Raw genomic sequence first — 24,189 nt, forward strand, 5'->3', positions numbered from 1 at the left:
TTTTCATTTCCCTAACAAAACCTTTCGAAGCTGTCTTCCCCTACCATTGATTGCTGGGTCTGGTGGTTGATGCAAGAAACGGGCATTTTTCTATCCATTTTTGGAGCCCATTCAGTTTGAGGGTCGATGGCCTCAAAAGCCTTTTCTCTAGGGGCTAAACTAGAGGATATTCTGAATGCGGCAGATTTTTCTTCTGACTCTGTTTAAGAAGTTTTACTTCAAACCAGTGACCAGCATAGTGACTTTGGTGGTGGAAAAGCTTTGCACAGGCATAATCCTCCCCTCTAGTCCTGACACTGAATGAAAAATGTCCTATCAAATTTAAAGAAAAGTTTCAATTCTATTACGGACATGGAGGTGAGGATTATTCCCTCTGTGCCAAAGTGGTGCCCACCTGACCAAGAGTCTGTTGCTTCTCTTGAATTGCTGGTAGTCCTCCCAGAATTTTTCTGCATTGGCTCTAAGTATAAGGTTTTGAGTCACTTGTAGTTTTTTCTCTAAGGAATGGTGGTAGATTAAGTCTGTTCTGAATTATTTGAACACTTTGCTTGAGGTAACACTAGCTATTCTGTATTTGTTTACTTTACTCCTCGGGCAATCAATCAACAAAAGGTGATTGAGGAGAGATGGTATCTTGTTGCATCAAGAAAGAGGAAGTGCACGGGAACATGGCAGCGTATATGGACTGCTGTACAATCTGTTGATTTGGTTGTTTTCTGTTGTTCCTTTAGCATTATGGGTATGGTAGTTGTTTCTTCTTTGAATGCTGCAGGAAAATAAAGGATGGAAAGTAAAGTATAATCCTTGCCTCCATGTCCTTTATAGAATTGAAACATGCCTCTACGTTTGCTTGGAAATTTTTCATTAGTTATCTCTGTGAAAACATTGCAATTTGAAAGTATTTCATGGTAAACTAGCTACCTTTGAGCAACATATGTACGTTTACGTGTCTGACCAGCAATTCCACTGGAGATTTTCTGTGATCTCTGGATTGTCTGTTCCAGTTTCATATCTAGAGCCACAGCATTGAATCTTCACTCTTTGGATTTGTTTTTTTTGTAGAGGTACTGTTTTTCCACCTCTAGCTTATTCACTCTTTCTAAATACCAGGGCCCATATCTCAGGTAGTTTATGCAATTGAATTAATGAAACACAGTAATCTGTGACTCCACAGGTTTCGCATACAGCTCCCAATCACCTTCTCCATCAGCATATAGCAAGGTTTTCACTAGAGCTATCATGTGCAAACATTTCTCCAGTACTTGCAAAGTTCAGATTTTAATTTTTTTTCACATTCTTTGACAAACTCTAAGAACTTGTTTTTCAGGTTTTCGGATTTTGAACTGAGTGTATTGAACATTGCCTGACTTTGTAATATGTCTTTTGAATGAAGTGCACCCTGTGTCTTGTTCACTTCTCAGATAAGATATGAACCACCTAATTTGTCATTCTTGTTCCAGAAAGCATTCCAGTGCAATGTTTCGATAGCCTCAGATAAGATGAACATACCTTGTAGCGAACAAACCTAATGGGTTCCACTCATTACTGACTGGACATTTTTTTGCTTCCAAAGACTTCAGCCTCAATAAGTGCATTTTCTATGCCACATCCACTGAGCTAACTTCCTGCATGCCACAATGCATCTTTTGTCATGTGGAAAACGCCATCAATGGATAAAGATCATCAAATTCTACTGGATTTCTCATAAAAATGTCAGCTACAATGCGGAAAACACCATCACAGAAAATTGGCTGGATAGGTTGGTCTTCAAGCTGAGCACACACATTTTGGACATTTTTTAGAGCTGTGTATACTGTTGGATAGTTTGTGACCGGAGGTGGTATTACTGTTAAAAATCCAACCTTCTTTAGTGGGACAGTTTTCTGAGAGATCAGAGCATAAATTCCAGCCCATGGAGGAACTGGCTTTTCTTCATTCTACAGTCCGCACCGATTAAGTGCTATGATAAACAGCGTTGGGTAGAAGAAGAGCCATGTCCTCAGCCACTTTGAAACTTACTGGTAGACTCGGATGTCTGGATGGCTTGTAGTGATTTTGCACATGTTGCCAAGGCAGTGGGGTTATAAGTTTGCAGCTTTGTTTATGTCTGCAGCGAACACAACTTGTTTTCCAGCAACTACTTCATTGGTACAGTCTTGAAAAAGCACTATGGCAGTATCGCATGCTGGATGTTCCAGACAAGAAAGAGCTGTCTTCAAAATTATCAAGAGCAGCAATTGTAAAGCCTTTCCTGGTGAGGTGACTTCGAACAGATTCACAAGATTTTACAGCATGAGGTGCTAACAAGCTCTTGCTCCATACTGTGTCATTATAACCTGTTGATATACCAATCCTATTAATTGAAGCAATTAGCTCTCTACCTTTTGCACTTGTCATAGATTGCGTGGGCCGTCATCATGTGTAGCGAAATGTTCTTTTTGCAGTGATGTAATTCATAAAACATGATTAGGAAAAGACAGTACATTTGCACAGCTTAAGCCTGTCGGTTCATGGGATTGACTTCCACTTCTTTGCTTATATCTTCAAAGACATCATCAATGTTGTCTGCTTCTGTTCTGAACTCGAGAACTTTAGTTTGTAAAACTTTTTCCTTGCTGATATTAAACAATGATATAAAAAGGCATTCTTGTTGACTCCCATGATTTGTGGAGCTCTGTGGCATCGCAAAATTTGTCAGCAAGTCCAAAATCTACATTTTTCAGAACACTTCTTAAAATGGTTCCTGCTGATTTTATTGCATCCTGTGATCTTATTTTGGCAGCAAGAACTTCAGGAGTCAAATTAGCTGAGAACACCATAAGTGGCTGTTAGAAATTGGGTCTCTAGCTGGCAGAGGTATACACCCTTGTCCATATAGGGACCACAGTCCTAGTCAGGGTAAGTCACTACACAACTTAAATTATCCTATGCTTGCCCTCTGGTAGCTTGGCACAGAGCAGGCAGGCTTAACTTAGAAGGCAATGTGTAAAGTATTTGTTCAGTAACTCATACAGTAACTCAGTGAAAACACCACAATAATCCACACCAGTTTAGGAAATAGATAACATTTACCTAAATTAAATAAGACCAAAATAACAAAAATCCAATGTACACAAGTCAATATATGACCGTTTAAGGTCTTAAGAGTCTCAATCCTTAAGAATCAGTGGTTGTATCCTTTTAACATACAGTATCTTGGGTGTGTCAAAGATAACAACGCACAGGGGGCGCAGAGGAGGATATGCGTCGAAAAGTAAGGTAATGCGTCGTCTGGTGCGGCAAAAACAATGTTTTGGTCTTTCCAAATGCGCCAATTTCCAGGAGTGAAGCCTTGGTTCCTCACTGCGATGCAGGGCTATATTGACATCCAGGGACAGTGTGTTCAAAATCCAGAACATGCTGGTAGAACGGAGCAGGTACTGCGTTGGTCCGGTAGGTGATGCAGTGCTTTTTTCAGCCGCAAGGCAGGCGCTGTGGCTACTTTTGCAGGCATTGTGTCGATTTTACAATGCACAAGGATTTTCTTCTCTTTGGTGAAGACCTTTTTGGCCCTGGGGCTACAGAACAGGTAAGAGAGAGACCCATAACCCTTCCTGCCCAGAGAAACCCATCTGTATGCAGATGAATGCAAATGCAGCTGTGTTGTGTTTATGGCTGGCTGGGTGGAATGCACAAGGGGAGCTGTCAACCAGCAAAGACCAGACGTGGATTGGAGACAGGCTGTTAGGTCTAGACGTCAGTAATTGCAGGGAAATGCCTACTTAAAATTTTTTTTTTTTTTAAAAATGATGGATTAAACCCAAATCTGTGACTGGGGTGAATGTTTGATTTGTTCCACATTCCATCCATCATCTGTTGCTTTTGTATTTGTTGCCCTAAGTGGGAAGGCTATGCCCAAATGTGGCTCCCGTGCTCACTATGCCACCAAATTCAGGCTAGCCTGGCTGGTGAGGGGTGATACCCTTAATCCGGTCCCAGGATTCTTGTTTCTGGTCTAGGGATGACCTGGCCTGGCAGTTCAGGTTGGACTGTTCCCAAGGGGATCATGGTCAATACTGATTTGCATATGACTGGGTCCAAACTGGAATGGCATGGTGAGCAAACAAAATGATGGGTTTAACCCAGCTCTGTGACTGAGGTGAGTGTTAGATTTGTTCCGTATTTCGTCCATCATCTTGTTTTTACTTTTTAAAAGTGGCATTTCTGAAACAGTAATGTAAAATTCAACTTAACCGATAAGTAGGATTTCTTACTACTATTCCAACCATACAAAATATGACAAGTCTATTACTCTCAGATCAGAAATTACCACTTAAAAACAAATGAAATCTCTAATGATGGCCACTGAGAGAAGCAGGCTTCACAGTTTTTCATTACCAGGACATGTAAAACTTAAGTACATGTCCTGCCTTTTACTTATATAGCACCCTGCCCCATGGGTTACGTAGGGCCTAACTCAGGGGGGGGTGACTTATGTGTAAGAAAAGGGGAATTTAAGGCTTGGCAAGTACATTTAAATGCCAAGTCGAAGTGGCAATGTAACTGCACACACTGGCCTAGCAATGACCGACCTGAGACATGGTTAGGGGTTTATTTATGTGGGTGCCACAATCTGTGCTGCAGCTCCATAAGTAGCATTTATTTACAGGCCCTAAGCACATCTGGTGCACTTTACTAAGGACTCATAGGTACATTAAATATGCCAATTGGGTATGAGCCAATGTTACCATGTTTAGGGGCGAGAGAACAAGCACTTTAGCACTGGACAGCAGGGATAAAGTGCACAGAGTCCTAAAACAAGCAAAAACGAGATCAGAAAAATGGAGGATGGGAGGCAAAAAGGTTGCGGGAAGACCACCCTAAGGCTGTCAGGTCTAACAGTGGCTCATTCTTTTTGTTAGACTGAATTCTTTCATTGTACCAGAACAGTCCTAATTCCATTATCATGAATCAATATAGTTTCATGAATTTTGACCATTATTTCTCTGATCTCACTGAGTGTAAACCCGTGACCTCAACTCAACAGTGGATTTAAAATTTAATTTGCTTTTTCAGAGAGTGCAAACTTAACTGAAGGCTGGCGGTTACATTGCTGCTGGGAGCTCATTGTACATTCATATTTTTGAATGTATAGATACATGCAGTATCTATACATTGTAGGTAGGTCGCTCCCCCTGCCGCTGCAGCTCCTCCAAGTTCCCGAGTTCCTGTGTTCCTGAGACCCACCTAACTGTAAGTACCCCCCCTCCTCCCAGCCCCTCGCCCTGCCCCGCGCCACTCACCTTCTCTCCTGCTCCTGCTTCTTTTCCTCCTCTCTGTCTCTTCCTCCTCGCTCCCCCTCTGCAATCTTCTTCTGTGTTCTTCTGTTCTTCTCTTCTGTTCTTCTTTTCTTCTGTGTTCTTCCGGTCTTCTGTGTTCTTCTTCTCTGTTCTTCTCGGTGCTTCTGTGTTCTTCTTCTCTGTTCTTCTCTATTCTTCTCTGTCCTTCTCTGTTCTTCTCTGTTCTTCTGCTCTTCCGATCTTCTGTGCTTCTGTCTTCTGTTCTTCTGTCTTCCGGTCTTCCGGTCTTCTGTTCTTCTGTCTTCTGTTCTTCTGTCTTCTGTTCTCCTGTCTTCGGCTCTTCTACCTCCTCCGTCTTCTTCCCCCGAGCCTGCCCTCCTGCTCCTTCCTCATCCCCCTCCCTCACTCGCCTCCCCCTCTCTCACCCCTAGCTAACCCGTTCGCTATCTACCTCCCTCACTCCTCCTATCTTCCTATCTCTCTAGCTCCCTATCTCACTATCTAACTCCCCCACTCTCCACCTCCTCCTACCTACCTATCTGTCTATCTATCTATTTCCCTATCTATCGACTTCTCTATTTTCTCTATCTATTTCTCTATCTCTCCCCCCCCTCCCGCCACCCCCTCTACTACCTATCTGCCTATCCTCTCACTCTACCTCTCTCCCTCACCCACCTCTACAACCCCCCCTCCCCTATCTTCACAACCCTACTCCTATCTCTCTCCCTAATCTCCAAACCTCCTAACACTCACCCTCCTCCACCCTAAACCCCCTCCCCCAGCTCCTCTCACTCTACCTGTCCCCCCCCTCCCTCGCGCTTTCCCGCTGCGACCTCCTGCACGCCCCCGCCCCCCAGCTCCCATTCGCCCCCAGCTGACCCCTCCCCCCCCCCCCTCCTACCTCTTATGGCGGCCGCTGCGCGACAGTGGTAGCGACCCTTGACCCAAGGGTAGGTCGCTCCCCCTGCCGCTGCAGCTCCTCCAAGTTCCCGAGTTCCTGTGTTCCTGAGACCCACCTAACTGTAAGTACCCCCCTCCTCCCAGCCCCTCGCCCTGCCCCGCGCCACTCACCTTCTCTCCTGCTCCTGCTTCTTTTCCTCCTCTCTGTCTCTTCCTCCTCGCTCCCCCTCTGCAATCTTCTTCTGTGTTCTTCTGTTCTTCTCTTCTGTTCTTCTGTTCTTCCCTTCTGTTCTTCTGTGTTCTTCCGGTCTTCTGTGGTGTTCTTCTCTGTTCTTCTCGGTGCTTCTGTGTTCTTCTTCTCGGTTCTTCTCTGTTCTTCTCTGTTCTTCTCTGTTCTTCTGCTCTTCCGATCTTCCGTTCTTCCGCTCTTCCGCTCTTCCGCTCTTCTGCTCTTCTGCTCTTCTGCTCTTCTGCTCTTCTGCTCTTCTGCTCTTCTGCTCTTCTGCTCTTCTGCTCTTCTGCTCTTCTGCTCTTCTGCTCTTCTGCTCTTCTGCTCTTCTGCTCTTCTGCTCTTCTGCTCTTCTGCTCTTCTGCTCTTCTGCTCTTCTGCTCTTCTGCTCTTCTGCTCTTCCGCTCTTCCGCTCTTCCGCTCTTCCGCTCTTCCGCTCTTCCGCTCTTCCGCTCTTCCGCTCTTCCGCTCTTCCGCTCTTCCGCTCTTCCGCTCTTCCGCTCTTCCGCTCTTCTGCTCTTCCGCTCTTCTGCTCTTCTGCTCTTCTGCTCTTCTGCTCTTCTGCTCTTCTGCTCTTCTGCTCTTCTGCTCTTCTGCTCTTCTGCTCTTCTGCTCTTCTGCTCTTCTGCTCTTCTGCTCTTCTGCTCTTCTGCTCTTCCGTCTTCTGTTCTCCTGTCTTCGGCTCTTCTACCTCCTCCGTCTTCTTCCCCCGAGCCTGCCCTCCTGCTCCTTCCTCATCCCCCTCCCTCACTCGCCTCCCCCTCTCTCACCCCTAGCTAACCCGTTCGCTATCTACCTCCCTCACTCCTCCTATCTTCCTATCTCTCTAGCTCCCTATCTCACTATCTAACTCCCCCACTCTCCACCTCCTCCTACCTACCTATCTATCTATCTATTTCCCTATCTATCGACTTCTCTATTTTCTCTATCTATTTCTCTATCTCTCCCCCCCTCCCGCCACCCCCTCTACTACCTATCTCCCTATCCTCTCACTCTACCTCTCTCCCTCACCCACCTCTACAACCCCCCCTCCCCTATCTTCACAACCCTACTCCTATCTCTCTCCCTAATCTCCAAACCTCCTAACACTCACCCCCCTCCACCCTAAACCCCCTCCCCCAGCTCCTCTCACTCTACCTGTCCCCCCCCCCCTCCCTCGCGCTTTCCCGCCGCGACCTCCTGCACGCCCCCGCCCCCCAGCTCCCATTCGCCCCCAGCTGACCCCTCCCCCCCCCTCCTACCTCTTATGGCGGCCGCTGCGCGACAGTGGTAGCGACCCTTGACCCAAGGGTAGGTCGCTCCCCCTGCCGCTGCAGCTCCTCCAAGTTCCCGAGTTCCTGTGTTCCTGAGACCCACCTAACTGTAAGTACCCCCCTCCTCCCAGCCCCTCGCCCTGCCCCGCGCCACTCACCTTCTCTCCTGCTCCTGCTTCTTTTCCTCCTCTCTGTCTCTTCCTCCTCGCTCCCCCTCTGCAATCTTCTTCTGTGTTCTTCTGTTCTTCTCTTCTGTTCTTCTGTTCTTCTGTGTTCTTCCGGTCTTCTGTGTTCTTCTTCTCTGTTCTTCTCGGTGCTTCTGTGTTCTTCTTCTTCTCGGTTCTTCTCTGTTCTTCTCTGTTCTTCTCTGTTCTTCTCTGTTCTTCTCTGTTCTTCTCTGTTCTTCTCTGTTCTTCTCTGTTCTTTTCTGCTCTTCTGCTCTTCTGCTCTTCTGCTCTTCTGCTCTTCCGGTCTTCCGGTCTTCCGGTCTTCCGGTCTTCCGGTCTTCTGCTCTTCCGGTCTTCTGTTCTTCTGTCTTCTGTTCTCCTGTCTTCGGCTCTTCTACCTCCTCCGTCTTCTTCCCCCGAGCCTGCCCTCCTGCTCCTTCCTCATCCCCCTCCCTCACTCGCCTCCCCCTCTCTCACCCCTAGCTAACCCGTTCGCTATCTACCTCCCTCACTCCTCCTATCTTCCTATCTCTCTAGCTCCCTATCTCACTATCTAACTCCCCCACTCTCCACCTCCTCCTACCTACCTATCTGTCTATCTATCTATTTCCCTATCTATCGACTTCTCTATTTTCTCTATCTATTTCTCTATCTCTCCCCCCCTCCTGCCACCCCCTCTACTACCTATCTCCCTATCCCCTCACTCTACCTCTCTCCCTCACCCACCTCTACAACCCCCCCTCCCCTATCTTCACAACCCTACTCCTATCTCTCTCCCTAATCTCCAAACCTCCTAACACTCACCCTCCTCCACCCTAAACCCCCTCCCCCAGCTCCTCTCACTCTACCTGTCCCCCCCCCCCCCTCCCTCGCGCTTTCCCGCCGCGACCTCCTGCACGCCCCCGCCCCCCAGCTCCCATTCGCCCCCAGCTGACCCCTCCCCCCCCCTCCTACCTCTTATGGCGGCCGCTGCGCGACAGTGGTAGCGACCCTTGACCCAAGGGTAGGTCGCTCCCCCTGCCGCTGCAGCTCCTCCAAGTTCCCGAGTTCCTGTGTTCCTGAGACCCACCTAACTGTAAGTACCCCCCTCCTCCCAGCCCCTCGCCCTGCCCCTCGCCACTCACCTTCTCTCCTGCTACTGCTTCTTTTCCTCCTCTCTGTCTCTTCCTCCTCGCTCCCCCTCTGCAATCTTCTTCTGTGTTCTTCTGTTCTTCTGTTCTTCCCTTCTGTTCTTCTGTGTTCTTCCGGTCTTCTGTGTTCTTCTTCTCTGTTCTTCTCGGTGCTTCTGTGTTCTTCTTCTCGGTTCTTCTGTGTTCTTCTCTGTTCTTCTCTGTTCTTCTCTGTTCTTCTGCTCTTCTGTGCTTCTGTGCTTCTGTTCTTCTGTTCTTCTGTTCTTCTGTTCTTCTGTCTTCTGCTCTTCCGGTCTTCTGTTCTTCTGTCTTCTGTTCTTCTGTCTTCTGTTCTTCTGTTCTTCTGTCTTCTGTTCTCCTGTCTTCGGCTCTTCTACCTCCTCCGTCTTCTTCCCCCGAGCCTGCCCTCCTGCTCCTTCCTCATCCCCCTCCCTCACTCGCCTCCCCCTCTCTCACCCCTAGCTAACCCGTTCGCTATCTACCTCCCTCACTCCTCCTATCTTCCTATCTCTCTAGCTCCCTATCTCACTATCTAACTCCCCCACTCTCCACCTCCTCCTACCTACCTATCTGTCTATCTATCTATTTCCCTATCTATCGACTTCTCTATTTTCTCTATCTATTTCTCTATCTCTCCCCCCTCCCGCCACCCCCTCTACTACCTATCTCCCTATCCTCTCACTCTACCTCTCTCCCTCACCCACCTCTACAACCCACCCTCCCCTATCTTCACAACCCTACTCCTATCTCTCTCCCTAATCTCCAAACCTCCTAACACTCACCCTCCTCCACCCTAAACCCCCTCCCCCAGCTCCTCTCACTCTACCTGTCCCCCCCCTCCCTCGCGCTTTCCCGCCGCGACCTCCTGCACGCCCCCGCCCCCCAGCTCCCATTCGCCCCCAGCTGACCCCTCCCCCCCCTCCTACCTCTTATGGCGCCTGTCCGCGCCTGGCCCGCGCCCAGCGCCACGACCCCTGGTCCCCAGCTCCCCCAAGCCCCGCTGATCCGCTACGACCCCACCACCCTCCACGCCCTCAACCCAGGGCGCTCCAAAACCTGCTTCCTAGCTCACCCCAAACGCACCCATGGACCCTTCGCCTGCAACTCCTGCAAACGCATCTTCCACCACGCAACTACCACGACCACAAGCCCACGCGCCATCAACCACCTCAAGTGCATCCTGATCAACGCTCGTTCCGTCCACAAGCACGCCGTTGAACTTTGGGACCTCCTGGACTCCACAGCCCCGGACGTCGCCTTCATCACGGAGACATGGATGAACGCCTCCTCTGCTCCAGACATCGCTACCCGCCATCCCCGAAGGCTACAAGATCTCCAGAAAAGACTGCACCAACCAAGTAGGAGGAGGTGTCGCCATCATCTTCAAAGACTCCATCAGCGTCACCACCTCCACCGAAGACCCCCCCCTCGCCGCTGAACACCTGCATTTTCAGATTCGCACCGACCCAAGGACCACCCTCAGAGGATCCCTCGTCTACCGTCCTCCCGGACCTCGCGCCTCTTTCAGCGACGCCATCGCCGACTTCATCTCCCCGCACGCCCTCGCCTCACCGGACTACATCCTCCTAGGCGACCTCAACTTCCATCTGGAACAAAACAACGACCCCAACACCACCACCCTGCTCGACAACCTCGCCAACCTCGGCCTCAAACAACTGGTGAACACCGCTACCCACATCGCCGGACACACGCTCGACCCTATCTTCTCCGCCAGCAAACACGTCTTCTTCAGCCACACCTCTGCCCTACACTGGACCGACCACAGCTGCGTCCACTTCACATTCCGACGCGAGACCTCCTACCTCCGCACTCAACCCATCCCTCATCGACAGTGGAACAAGATCCCTGAAGAGCAACTCTTCTCCGCTCTCGCCGCCAACCAACCCACCCTCACCACCGACCCCAACGACGCAGCTCTCAACCTCACAAACTGGATCTCCAACTGCGCTGACAACCTTGCTCCCCTCAAACGCACGCATCGACAGACCAACACCAAAAAACCTCTCTGGTTCTCTGACACCCTCAAAGAATCAAAGAAAACTTGTCGTGCCCTTCAGAAGGCCTGGCGCAAGGACCACACCGCTGACAACATGACCGCCCTCAAGAACGCTACACGCGAACACCACCACCTGATCCGCACTGCCAAAAGGAACTTTTTCACCGACAGACTAGACAAAAACAGCCACAACAGCAGAGAACTCTTCAGCATCGTCAAAGAGTTCTCCAACCCCAGCGCCAGCACCAACGCCGTCACGCCCTCACAGGATTTGTGCGAATCCCTCGCCACTTTCTTCCATCGCAAGATCAGCGACCTCCACGACAGCTTCGGACACCAGACCCAACCATACACCACTGAACCCGCTTCCCCGGACATCACCCTCAACAACTGGACCCACATCAACACGGAAGAAACCAAATCCATCATGAACTCTATCCACTCCGGCGCCCCTTCGGACCCCTGCCCGCACTTCATCTTTAACAAAGCCGACGACATCATCGCCCCGCACCTCCAGACCGTCATCAACTCTTCTTTTTCTTCTGCTACCTTCCCCGAATGCTGGAAGCACGCTGAAGTCAACGCCCTACTAAAGAAACCTACGGCTGACCCAAGCGACCTGAAAAACTTCCGCCCCATCTCTCTTCTACCTTTCCCAGCCAAGGTAATAGAAAAGACCGTCAACAAACAGCTGACCACCTTCCTGGAAGACAACAACCTGCTCGACCCTTCACAAACCGGATTCCGAACCAACCACAGCACGGAAACCGCCCTCATCTCAGTCACAGACGACATCAGAACCCTGATGGACAACGGTGAAACAGTCGCCCTCATTCTCCTCGACCTCTCGGCTGCCTTTGACACCGTCTGTCACCGCACCCTAATCACCCGCCTACGCTCCACCGGGATCCAAGGCCAGGCCCTGGACTGGATCGCCTCCTTCCTCGCTAACCGCTCCCAAAGAGTTTACCTCCCTCCGTTTCGCTCAGAACCCACCAAGATCATCTGCGGCGTACCTCAAGGCTCATCGCTCAGCCCGACACTCTTCAATGTCTACATGAGCCCCCTCGCCGACATCGTACGCAAGCACGACATCATCATCACCTCCTACGCCGACGACACCCAACTTGTACTCTCCCTCACCAAGGACCCCGCCAGCGCCAAGACCAACCTACAAGAGGGTATGAAGGACGTCGCAGATTGGATGAGGCTCAGCCGCCTAAAGCTGAACTCTGAAAAAACGGAAGTCCTCATCCTCGGCAACACCCCGTCCGCCTGGGACGACTCCTGGTGGCCCACGGCCCTCGGCACCGCACCGACCCCCGCAGACCACGCCCGCAACCTCGGCTTCATCTTGGACCCTCTTCTCACCATGACCAAGCAAGTCAACGCCGTGTCCTCCGCCTGCTTCCTCACTCTCCGCATGCTCCGCAAGATCTTCCGCTGGATCCCCGCCGACACCAGAAAAACCGTGACCCACGCCCTTGTCACGAGTCGCCTGGACTACGGCAACACCCTCTACGCCGGGACCACCGCCAAACTCCAAAACCGCCTGCAACGCATCCAAAACGCCTCGGCCCGCCTCATCCTCGACGTACCCCGCAACAGCCACATCTCCGCACACCTGAGACACCTGCATTGGCTCCCAGTCAGCAAAAGGATCACCTTCCGTCTTCTCACCCACGCACACAAAGCCCTCCACAACAAGGGACCGGAATACCTCAACAGACGCCTCAGCTTCTACGTCCCCACCCGCCCCCTCCGCTCCGCTGGCCTCGCACTTGCTGCCGTCCCTCGCACCCGCCGCTCCACGGCGGGTGGGAGATCTTTCTCCTTCCTGGCGGCCAAGACCTGGAACTCCCTCCCCACCAGCCTCAGGACCACCCAGGACCACTCCGCTTTCCGGAGACTCCTAAAGACTTGGCTGTTCGAGCAGCGATAACCCCTCCTTTCCCCCCTAGCGCCTTGAGACCCGCACGGGTGAGTAGCGCGCTTTATAAATGTTAATGATTTGATTTGGGTGGGCATACAGATCTTCTGCAGATACATTCACCTCGCTGTATAGATCAGCTATTCTGCTGAAAACGTCATCTTGGTAGAATCTAGCTGCAGATAAAAACATGTTCTCCCTCAGACTCACATACTCTGTACTTTGTTCTTTTGGCAATCCCTATGGCCGTTGTTCTGGCTAAACCACAGATAACACCTTAAAGATCCTCTGCTTTCTGAACAGTTGTTGGAGATGGACGAGGGTAGCCATTGACCTTTTAGGTGGCAGGGCATTGGGGTTGGTTGTCGTCGCTTTCTCAGAAGACTCTTATTCTTGTTGTGATTCCCTGTTTTCTGCTATTTTTTGACAACTTTTTTCCAGGCTTTTTTTCCATTGGATATGACTTGTAGCAGTTGTAACTATGATCAAATTGGATCCTCTTCACCCATCAGTTTCAATCTTTTGTGAACTTTGTCTTGATGTATTTCTGCAGCATCTTGAACTCTTCTGCCCATCCGCAACTGATATTAGCTTTTCTTTTGGATTAGTTTGATATATGACACATTTTGTTTTGTTGAAGGAGTCCTCAGATTTTGTAGTTAGCAACACTCTGTCAGGAGGTAAATATCCTCTGCTACCACCTGCTTCGCTCATGTTTATGAATTGGAATCAACAAAAAACCTGAAACAAAAACACTATTAGAACAAATGACCAATATGATATATATATATATATATATATATATATATATATATATATATATATATATATATTAATTATACATTAGATCTTACCAACAGCAGCAACCTTCCTTCTTGAAAAGCGCTCGCCTTGCCTAAGATCTACAAGTAGTGTTTCTATACCCCATTGCGTTGCCCTCTCACCCTCCGAAAATTAGGACACACCCATGTCAGTACCAGAAAAGATGCTGTGTTAGTCCACTTTGGCCTACAGCATTGTGTGAGCCAAGGAGGACCAAGGGCACAGGCAGCTGCTCTGCTGACCTCTTTGTAATTCCGAACAAAGCACCCAGGCAGCTGTTATATGTATACAGCATTTCTGTAAGGGTTATCTTAAAACCTAAACCGTTGATTTTGTGTGTGTTATTAGTTTCCTCTTACTCTTCACTATATAGGTTACAGTGTAACATATAGTCCTTCATTATCATTGAGGGGCTAATTGGTGACCTAATATACCATAAGACCAAAATCTGAGTAGTTTCTAAATGTTAACTGAAGCCCAAGGTTGAACTATTTTACATGTGTTACTAGTTATGCATTTAAAATATATTCTGTTTATTTGGGTGTAGCTGTCACAACGAAGTTGCTTTTGTCCGAAGAGCATTGTGTTTTTTAGAACAGTAAGTTAAATACCATTTAGGTTCTGCTGTAAAAATAAGAGTTCCGAAGTGCTTGTTTTTTTTAAACCCATTTTGCTTTAAAAAAAAAAAAAAAAAATCTGTCTGTAGGAGTAAGGCCTTTTTGAAGCTGCAGGAACAGCGAACATTGGGCCTTGATTGCTGATAGAATGTCATGATTTCATTTTACCTTTTTCAAACAGTATTCTTATTCAAGAAAGGGCATTGCTTAAACTTAGCTGAGTGATTTGGGGTTGTCATTGTCTAAATAATCCCAATCTCATGCTTGGAAAATTATTAACTTGTAAAGGAGATCTGGTTTAGCCTAGGCCTTTCATTATTTGAAACCCCTATTTCACAGGAATTATGTTATACACAGAAAATAATTTCTTGTGCCTATGACATAAAGTAGGCAGTTTGATATCAGTGCTTCGATGTTTGTGAATTTAGTAACAATTTCATGATCGGGATTATATGTATTAAAATACAGGCTTTTGCAATCTTGTCAGATCTGCTACCACATACAGGCTGCTACTACTTCAAAGAAGCTGCAACTGCTCATAAATAACAAATATTGGCTGTGTGTGTTGTGGTAAGGGGAAGTTCCCCACATGGGACAGCATTTTGACTTCTCTCACACATTGCACATTCAGCTTGGGGTAATTTTCTGATATCTCACATTTGGTGTAATTTTATTTTCCATTCTAGTACCCTAAGAAGTCCCCAAATATCTGCATGCAGAACCCACGAGGTCTTTCGGATGAACATCTTCTCAGGTGAGTCACAGTAATGGACTGCTTACTGCTGCTATATGGCTACATATTTACGCTAGTGAGAGTGCCTCAAAGCTGTCAGTCCAGCAAACCCTCAGTAGGGTAAGAGCCCCAGACTTGACTCACCTCACCCATTAAACGTGCCCTCCGTGTTGGGGGTTGTGGAAACCAAGGTGCTGGGGCAGCACATTTCTGAATTTATAGAAACACAGTAATACTATGCTGCAGAGCAGGAAAACCCATTCCTCTTCTAGTGCTCTTTCCTTGAAATTCATAAGCTGATAAAGGGGCAAAGAAGCTTCAGGGGTTTTTCCAGGCTCTGTAAAAGCACTTAGGATTCTACTCTGAAGCATTTTTACTCATTATTTACCTAATCTTAAAGAGGAGAATGTCAGAGTTCCTGTAGAGTGAACTTTGAGCCAGAAGATTAAAATCCCAACTATACAAACATATTTTCATCACACTGTTGAACACTTTGGTTGGAGAAAGTATTTCTTGATCCAAATCTGAGTCTTCCATTTCTTTTTTCCATTATGTATGCAAGGTTCAGGAGAAAAAATTAACAGATTCCTCGGTGGAGGTGCAGGAGTATTGGACACCTGAACGACTGTAAAAGAGCGCAGCAGAGTAGATGGACTTTTATCTGCTGAAATCAGAAGCTTAGAAGTAGCCAGAAATGAAGAAACCACACATAGTGGCTGCATGGCAGGTTGATGACCTGCTGTTTATATTACCTTCAGCATTGGAGTCTTGCCCCAAAACTTGATAATGGACATCAAGGACACGTTTAGCTACACTATAATCTAATATGCAGCTTGGCAATGAAGATAACACTGTCTTCTATTTTCTGTCCTTTGATGGGGACAAGACATTTTTTGGATCTTTCCCTGAACCTACTGGCGATGATACAAATTGCCCTAAAAGTGGAATAATATCCTTCTGATTAAACAGTTTACCATGAAACCTTTAAACCCGACCTGTACCTGTGTTCTCAGGCTTGTTTTTTCATTCGTTTATGCCTCTCCACAATGTTGTGAAATTTTACTCCGCTCTTACCAATTACCATTCAGTTAGCACGAGTGGGCCCAAGGGGGAAATCTTTTTAAGATTATCCATCTTCTGATTCTAAAACAGTTGACATGCTAGGTTACCCCAGATAAGGTGAGTCCTACCTACTTTATAGTCCCTATTGGTGCATCAAAAGGCACTGGGGTGAGGAAATGCACACTACTGCTCCACCTTCAACATTGAAAATCTTGACGTCAATAGCCTTGCCAGCAACGTGTTATTGCCATTGAGACATTCTTTGATGATGATGGCCTCGTTGTTAAGGCATAGCTCGTTAAGAGCTAGTTATTTTGAAAACAAACTATAGAAAATGTGGCTTCAAATCGGTGTCTCTTCATCATATTTCGTTTGAATGAAACATTTGTCTTTTAAAAGCTGTTCTGGGATCCCACACAAATGTAGGCTTATTTAATATTTATGAATATCCCATGTTGGAGGATGGGTTTCCAAGATCTGACAGGGAGCAAGGAGGGGCCTGAAAGGAGGAGGAACTGTTCACTGTGAAAACATGCTGCACATCTTTATAACCTTTTAAAGTGCTGTACACCTGCTGTTCAGTACAACAGTATGAGAAATAGAAGAATATCTGACAATAAGTGAGTGGCACTTTTACATAAGACCTTGATGAGGAGATGTTCTGAGCTCGCTCTGAGCTCTCTCTGTAAATTTGCCATTAGTCCAGTGAGTGCCAGACTCTCTAGTCATTCTCTGAACTCAATAAACAGTCATTCTGGTGGTCTCTGTATTCTGAGAACCTTTAATTCGCATTCGTTCATGCCCCTAAGTGTACCTTTCTTACCACACACTATCATTCACTTTTTTCCTCAGGTTGCCCTCTCTCGCACAGATGAACATTTATTGGGGATGATTGCTGCCTAATCAGTCAGTTTTGTTTTCCCCGGGGCTCATAGTTCCATCCTACTGTGTGAACACCCCCGTCTTAGTTCCCACCATTTAACCAATGTCTTTTAGTTTCATTTCCTTTATTTGTGCCTACAGTCAGCACTTGCCTATGCCCAACCCACCAAGTGCCTCCAGCCCCTACCTTTTCTTTTTTGACCCTGTCTAACGGGATCCACATGCTCTTCTGGCTCTCCATTACCCGTTCTCCCACCTCCATCCAGATTTGTAAGACAGTGTTCACCTTTGCAGTCCCCCATCTGTTCTCCTTTGCCGCAATTTCTAGTCACAGCTGGTTTTTCAATGCCAACTCCCACCTACTCTGATGTGTTCCCATTTCTCAGCTATTATTCTTTGCCACCCTTCATAGTCCTTCTGTAAATTGCTGTTTCCCTCTGAATAGTCCTTACCTGTGCTTTAGTGTGCTCATTATTGTACGTCTGTTAGTGTGTGGTTTAACCGTTATTACCTTTTCCAGGCACCCCATGCTTGAGTATCTATTGTTTTTGCTATGTCACCATTTCTAATCCCCACTTGTTGCCTGCGTGTTCTCCTATCTGCTTTCTTTTGCCATCCTCCTCACAGTTCCCGGTCTCCCACCTGTTACCCAGTTCCATGTAAATGTTTGATTAGTCTCTTAATTTTCTTACAGTATTTCCCAGAACCTCAAGCATGTAGCAGATTCCGGCCTTGGGGGGCCCATACTGTATGAGCTACTCGTGGTAAGTGTGTATCTTTGGGGGTGTTGACGCACGAGTGATGTTTGTTTGACTGCTTGGCTTATAATGAGCACATGAATTGTATTGGAAACACAACTTAAAGTTATAGTATGCAAATAGATCTGCACAGATTATTAAATTGTTTACCTGTAACCATAGTTCTCCATTGTTGGTATCTGTCATGAATCACGTGCTTGGATCATTCTGTCATTAGCCGTGGAGTTCACTGTACCCTCATAAATTGCAGTTATTTTTTTGTGTGTTTCTTAGAATTCCTAGAAAATGTTTATGTATTAGCACGTTTATACAACTGAAAACTGCCTAACCTTCTGCAGTGTGAGAAATATGCTTTGTCCCCAGAGGTCATCCCTGCTCAGATTTCCTGGCATTCTTGTAACATATCATCTTAATTGATGAGCCTATTAGAAAGGGAGGAAGGAGGGCTGCATGTGAATTCATGAAAGATACTGACATTGGCGAGCTATAGTTACAGGTTAGTAACTTATTTATTTTCCAGCATTAGATCTTTCAGACTTTCACATGCCTGAACCTGAATAACAAGCAGAATGCCTCGGCTACTCCTTCCATCGATTTTGCCCCCCTTTTCTAGAAGGCTGTTGGCCTTGAAGTGGCAGAAAATTATGGCTGACGCAGTCCATCGGTGATTCCATTCTTCAATTCGGGATGGCCTTCTATTGTCGCATATGGCCTTTTTTTGTTCTTTCCCTGTAGAAGACCTTGTGAAAATGATAGTGCAATCTTTTGTGTATGGTGGAGGTCTTGTTAAATGGTAAAGGCCTGAAACTGTAGCTTTGCTAGCTGACAGGAGCGCCACTAGTAAGGTGGGTTTTGAGGCCAAATATTTCAAATCTGCTGTGTGAATTGGTTTGGAAGAGCTTCTCATCACTCGAGACAGTACAGTGTTAAGTTATCACTGTGCTTGGAGGAGAAAAACCAGCATGAAGCCTGTAATCAAGGAGCTTGGTGAGCTATTTGGTAGTCTGTTGTGATGAGAATTGCATTGTGTAGTAACTCAATAGTGCTGAGAAGTGGACCCTGAACAGGCTTCAGACCCATCTTGGACAGGTGCAACAAGTAGGGCAAAGTCTGATGTGTTTGCAATGACACTGGATGTGTTCTTTAGCCGGGCTATCAAATTCAAAGATAAGGGGTCAAAATGCAGGATAAAACCCATATGTCCTGAAAGGGATTTGAAGCATAAGCCAGTGGTTTCTCTAACGGCCAAGGTGGAGCAACTATTCACACACTATATTTTCTTGTCTTAGTTGATGATTCTCAGAATGAATGATAAATAAGGGAAATGGTATGCAAATACACCAGTTATTTATACTTGCTTGAGTAGAACTTGCATATCCTGTTGGCAAAGAGATCCAGATCTGATCTTCACACAGAAAACATTTCCTGTTGACCTGCTAAGAGCATTGACCCAAACATCGCCTGTTGACCTGCTAAAGCATTGACCCAATCGTTCGCGACACCAGGCACAAAGGGATGTTCGTTATTTTAACTTGTTATTCTTCAAACCAGTGACCCCTTGACCCAGTGGGCTATTTGTTTGTGATATATCCCACTAGGACTTCTCCAAGTTTTATGCTCTTCCTTCTCTTGTGTCTAACAAATCTTTGGACATTATTTCCACCGCAATATTTATTCGATTTCAGAAACAGAAGGTAAGCTTCCTGCATTTGACGGTTTTTCATGGCCCTATTGTGGTAATTGTTTAAGTAAGTTAGCTTACATGCACAGCATTTAATAGATTTTTAGGCCATGATTCAATGGGCTAACCGCTTGTGTGATGCCTTTTTGATTGAATTATTACCTGAACACCCAACTCATTGGTGCAACTCGTGAAATAAGTATTTCGTTTTTGAGCTCAAAAGCAGTACATAGGCAAGCTCTTTTCAAACTACAGTCACTTTTACCGTGCTCTCCTATACTAAAATTCAGATTTTTTGCTAAATTGTCCTTACAGGGTAGCTATCATTTTTTTCCTTTTTGTCCAGATGATGACACCACAAAAATAATGCTATTGGTGTAGCACTTAAATGTTGTATATTGCACAATGGCAGTCGCCGTCGCCACTGTAGCTATAGTTTGGACTTATTAACAAAAGAAAATGCTTTTTTGGTTTGCTAATAGCTTTGGTGCCATTTGACGAGACTTCACAAAACTTTTTTTTTTTTAAAAAAGGTTCATCTACCTCGGCTCTTTCCTTGAAAGCTTTGGGTTGATCTGTCCAGCGTGAGCGGAGACAAAAGGGAGGGTCCGAGAATAACATTTTTACATACAGTTTCCATAGAGATGGTTGAACAATGCTACTGTCCAAACGGCTGAATGAGTCCAAATTTGACAAAAAGCTACATCGTGATCCAGGAATCAGCTTTTTGTGATGTGGTGTAAATGTGTTCAGTAGTTTTTGAGAAATTAAGGTTCAAAATATTTGCATATGTGAACAGTTGGGAGAGTCCTGCGATCATGCAGCTTCAAATAATAGAGCAACCTGATTGGCTGAGAGGGCCTCTTTTCCAGTCAGCTTTTTCACTCCCAGGGGAGCAAAAAGCTCCCATGAGTATAAACGGAGCAGAAATCTCCTGAGAGTCCAGTGGGAGTTCACACTCTGACTGGCCACAGCATGCATGAAGAGAAATATTGTGGCGGCCATTTCAGTTTGCCGGGACTTGGTCCAATTGTCCTGAAAATTAAAAAATATATATACTTTTTTTTAATTTTAAATTAATTCAGTTCTGCTCCCAGGAATGTCTTAATGACCATGCTTACACATTTTTTTCCTGTCAACTAACAAGAACCCGTCTACCCTGCAGTAACTTGGAACAAGACCTCATTGTTGATGCTGCTTCTGTTTTACTTTGGTTGCATTACTATTTGTTTTGTTTGTAGTTTTCTTCTGTGCTTCTAAAGGGAGAGAGTGCATGTCTGAGAGCCATTGAGTTGGTAATGCTTGTATGAGAGTATAGGATAATACCATGTGTGCCAGTGAGAGTGCATATCTCCGTGCTAGGTGATAAGTGATGCAGTTGTGGTTCAGAGTAGTGAAAGTTGATGAGGAATCGCAGTATCTACTGGGAAGTGTAACTTTAAATGTGCTGGAGTGAATGTGCTTGGGGGCAGAAGTCTTCCAAATACCTGGCACACTGTTTGCAGCACAGCTGATGGTCTCCCCACCCACTTTCCCCCTTTATTTCTTCAGAAAGCGAAGGAGATTCTGACGGAAAATAACATCCCCTATGGAGAGTGCGTGATCTGTCAATATGGGTTCCAGGTAAGCAATGCAGCCTTGCTATTTTCAGCTATGAACCAGATTCCTGTTAGTATCGAAAACCAAGGCATTGCTCCATCTCTTCCCATTGTCCCACACATGTTTCTCTCTTATTATACATAAAGTCTCTAATGTCAAGTGCTCCCTTTTCAGTGGCTTACTCCTTCAGAAGCCTCCGTCACATAAGTTTTCATAGACACTAAGCATTAAGCAACATTTGTTAGTTTGGATTACTTGCACTTTTGGAGCACAATCATAATTGTTTTGTAATACTTTCCTTTTCCTTTATGGCTCCTGTCTGTTGGATATGTGAATGTAAGTTCCCTTTGCCCTGGGATGATGCCAAGTAAATTTGAAGTAAAAGTGATTTCTCCAAAATGTCCTGCATCTGCTGTGCATAATGTTTCTCAAGGTGCATTTTATTCCAGCCCTAGCAATAAACCTCAGCTATGGCTAATAATGCTCAAGCCATCTGAGAGATGAGCACAGTACTTAATTTGAGCTAATGGTTGCAGGTAGAGCACACAGCACTCAAACTACTCAAAGTAGGGGCCTTGACTTATTTTTTGTCATGAGACTTTGAGCCAGAGAGAGAGAGAGAGAGTAACCGAAAATAGGAAAAGGAGGTGGAAGAGAAATATGATAAAAGTGACAGAGAGAGGAGGATGTAAAAGAAGCTGCAAAAGTGAGATACAGGGTCAGTGAGTATATGATAGTGGCTGAGAGGGGTGGAACAAAAAACAAGACATCTTTGGTATTTGTTAATTCCAACATTCAGCAGTGTTGGAGGTAGTCTTCTGAGAAAAACATTGGTCCCAGCACTTGCTTTTCAAATTAAACACTGGATGGGTCCCCTAGTTTTATGTCACATGGTGAATCTAATTGCAGGAGTTTGTCCTCTCATTTATAATCTCTTGCGTGTGCTGTTACTGCCCATTTCTGACATGGACCACAGTTGAGCCTGGCATGGCATACATATCAAAGTTCCATGACTTGAGCTTTCATAGATTTACATATTTGTCTCATTCTACGACCTTAGGTAGGGAACTCTCAGTAGTCGTCTGTAACACAGCAGTATACCAATACCTCAAATAACATTAAAAACAGCCAATGCACCTCATTATGTGACTCAAACTCAATCCAGTGGGGGTGGTGAGGCTTAGAGCTCAAAACATCATTGACACCAGCTGTCTGATTTTTGTCCTGCAGGCAATCAGTTGAGTGTTGCTTATATTCTCCAGAACCTACCTATTTTTGGATGAATCTTCCCTCAAGACATGGATGTTTTGCTGTTACCATGGCTGACATGCCCTATCCCTCCAAATTGCTATTCAAACTGTGTTCATGTGTGGATCAAACGAGAGTTTCCCAGAAAATGCACACACAAATTGTATTTACTATCTCCACAAGTCAGGATATATTCAAAAGGCTGGTCCAGTTGTGAGTAATTTGTTGCTAAGACACTCCGTGATAGAGCAGGTCATATATTCCTTGAATGCTGACTCCTGTAGTGGATTTCAGAGAAGTGCGTCACTCTGTATCTCTCTTAAAATTTCAGAAAGCACAAGGTCAAACTCATTTGTTCTAAAGAACCATTCTCATGCTTTTAAGTAGAGTTGCATACACCCTCCAACTGAAGACCATCTGTGCTTGCCCTGAAGGTGTATCTGTGCCTGCCCCGACGGTGTAAACTTCTAGTTCTTGAAGTTCTTCGACAGAATATTCGAGGTCGAACCTGCATTCTGAGGTTTCATTTCCTTGTGGCCTGTGGCCGTTTTCAATGCTATTTGTTGTGTTGTTATACTGCTAAGTAAACATGTACTCTAGAGGGTGAAGGACTCAACAGAATGGAATAATTCAATCATATGAATCTATGAAAGGTACTTAAAATGAAGGTTTATAGTAACAGGTAAGATTCAGGGCTCTTTCTTACTCGCACCACTGCTTCTCTTACGCTTCCAGAATCTGGTACATCAGCTTATTCTTCCATGTCTGCTGAGAAAAAAAAATAGAATTTTGCGATTCCAGTAAAAATGTTATTACTTCATACTTGAGTATACTGATTACTTATTGAGTAACGGCTAATTGTCGCATGCCCATAACTCTGTGGGGTGTAATGGCTCTAGCTTTACACTAAATATGTGCCGCTTACAAGAATAAGGGACAATTGTAGCCAGAAATGTCTTTAGTCATTATTTCACTCCAATGAAAATCGGAATGCCAGGAAATCCCAGAGTATGCTTACGCAATAATTTCATGTAATCGGGAATACTATTTCCAAATCCAGCGCTGCTGGGGAGTCCTTTTTCATGCTGTCCGTGGTTTGCAGCTGCTTTTTAATTACATTTAACAGAGAGGCTAGCTCAGGGGAATTAATTCTCACAGTTTTTCAGTTGTCCCTGCCTCTCTTTTATACGTTACTCCTTAGTTTTTGTCTTGAGCCATGTGGTTTACATTAATGCCCTATATGGTTACTGCTTTTTTTTTATAGAATAATAGCACGAGTTAAAGAAAAAAATAAAAACAGCGTTTGTGAGTATTTTTCGATAGTGATTCCCTTGTATAGGGGCTCTCCACAACACACTGGCTACCAGTCTTCTTTTCCAGTTTTCTCAAATCATGATAGAAGGTGTAAAGATCGAATAAAGCTTTTCTTCATCATGACTGTTCGATATTGAACTCAAGGTCTGCAGCCTTTTTATGTGAGCATCTCTGAGAGTAAGGTGCCCTTCGATGTAAATGTGCCTTTGTAAAGTCTGCATGATTAGGTTGTGCTCTGGTTTCTCATTAATGTTGGTTTGTAGTAGTCTAGTTTTTCCTTTACAGTTAAGGGTGTCACTCCTTAAAGTTAGGTTGCTGCTCTCCCATGTCCTCGGAAGTTCTTAGTTTGCTATTCTGTCGCAATTTATATGAATATTAATGAAGATCCCCTGATGAAGGAAGTTACCTTTAACACTAGTTGTGTATCAATGGTATAGTCAATACATAATTACCAACTCACCATCCTCTCTCTAAGAGCCACCTGATTGGGCAGGGTTTTAGAATATTCATTTTCTTTTTACCAGATGATCTAAACAAACTGTCACTGTGTTTCGTGCTGGTATTGTGG

The 24,189-nt window shown here is 45.8% G+C and overlaps 1 protein-coding gene across 2 annotated transcripts in view; it reads left to right on the forward strand.

The window, feature by feature from the left end:
- Window positions 1-24,189, forward strand: part of RNF25 (ring finger protein 25) — a 104,762-nt gene that overhangs the window by 31,912 nt on the left and 48,661 nt on the right. For both annotated transcript variants that reach the window (XM_069244418.1, XM_069244419.1), the window contains exons 4-6: window positions 15,031-15,098; window positions 17,716-17,785; window positions 21,012-21,083. In XM_069244418.1, the coding sequence (XP_069100519.1) occupies window positions 15,031-15,098; window positions 17,716-17,785; window positions 21,012-21,083 (210 nt within the window). The remainder of the gene's footprint in view (window positions 1-15,030; window positions 15,099-17,715; window positions 17,786-21,011; window positions 21,084-24,189) is intronic.

Source organism: Pleurodeles waltl, chromosome 7, assembly GCF_031143425.1.
Source record: "Pleurodeles waltl isolate 20211129_DDA chromosome 7, aPleWal1.hap1.20221129, whole genome shotgun sequence".
NCBI lineage: Eukaryota > Metazoa > Chordata > Amphibia > Caudata > Salamandridae > Pleurodeles > Pleurodeles waltl.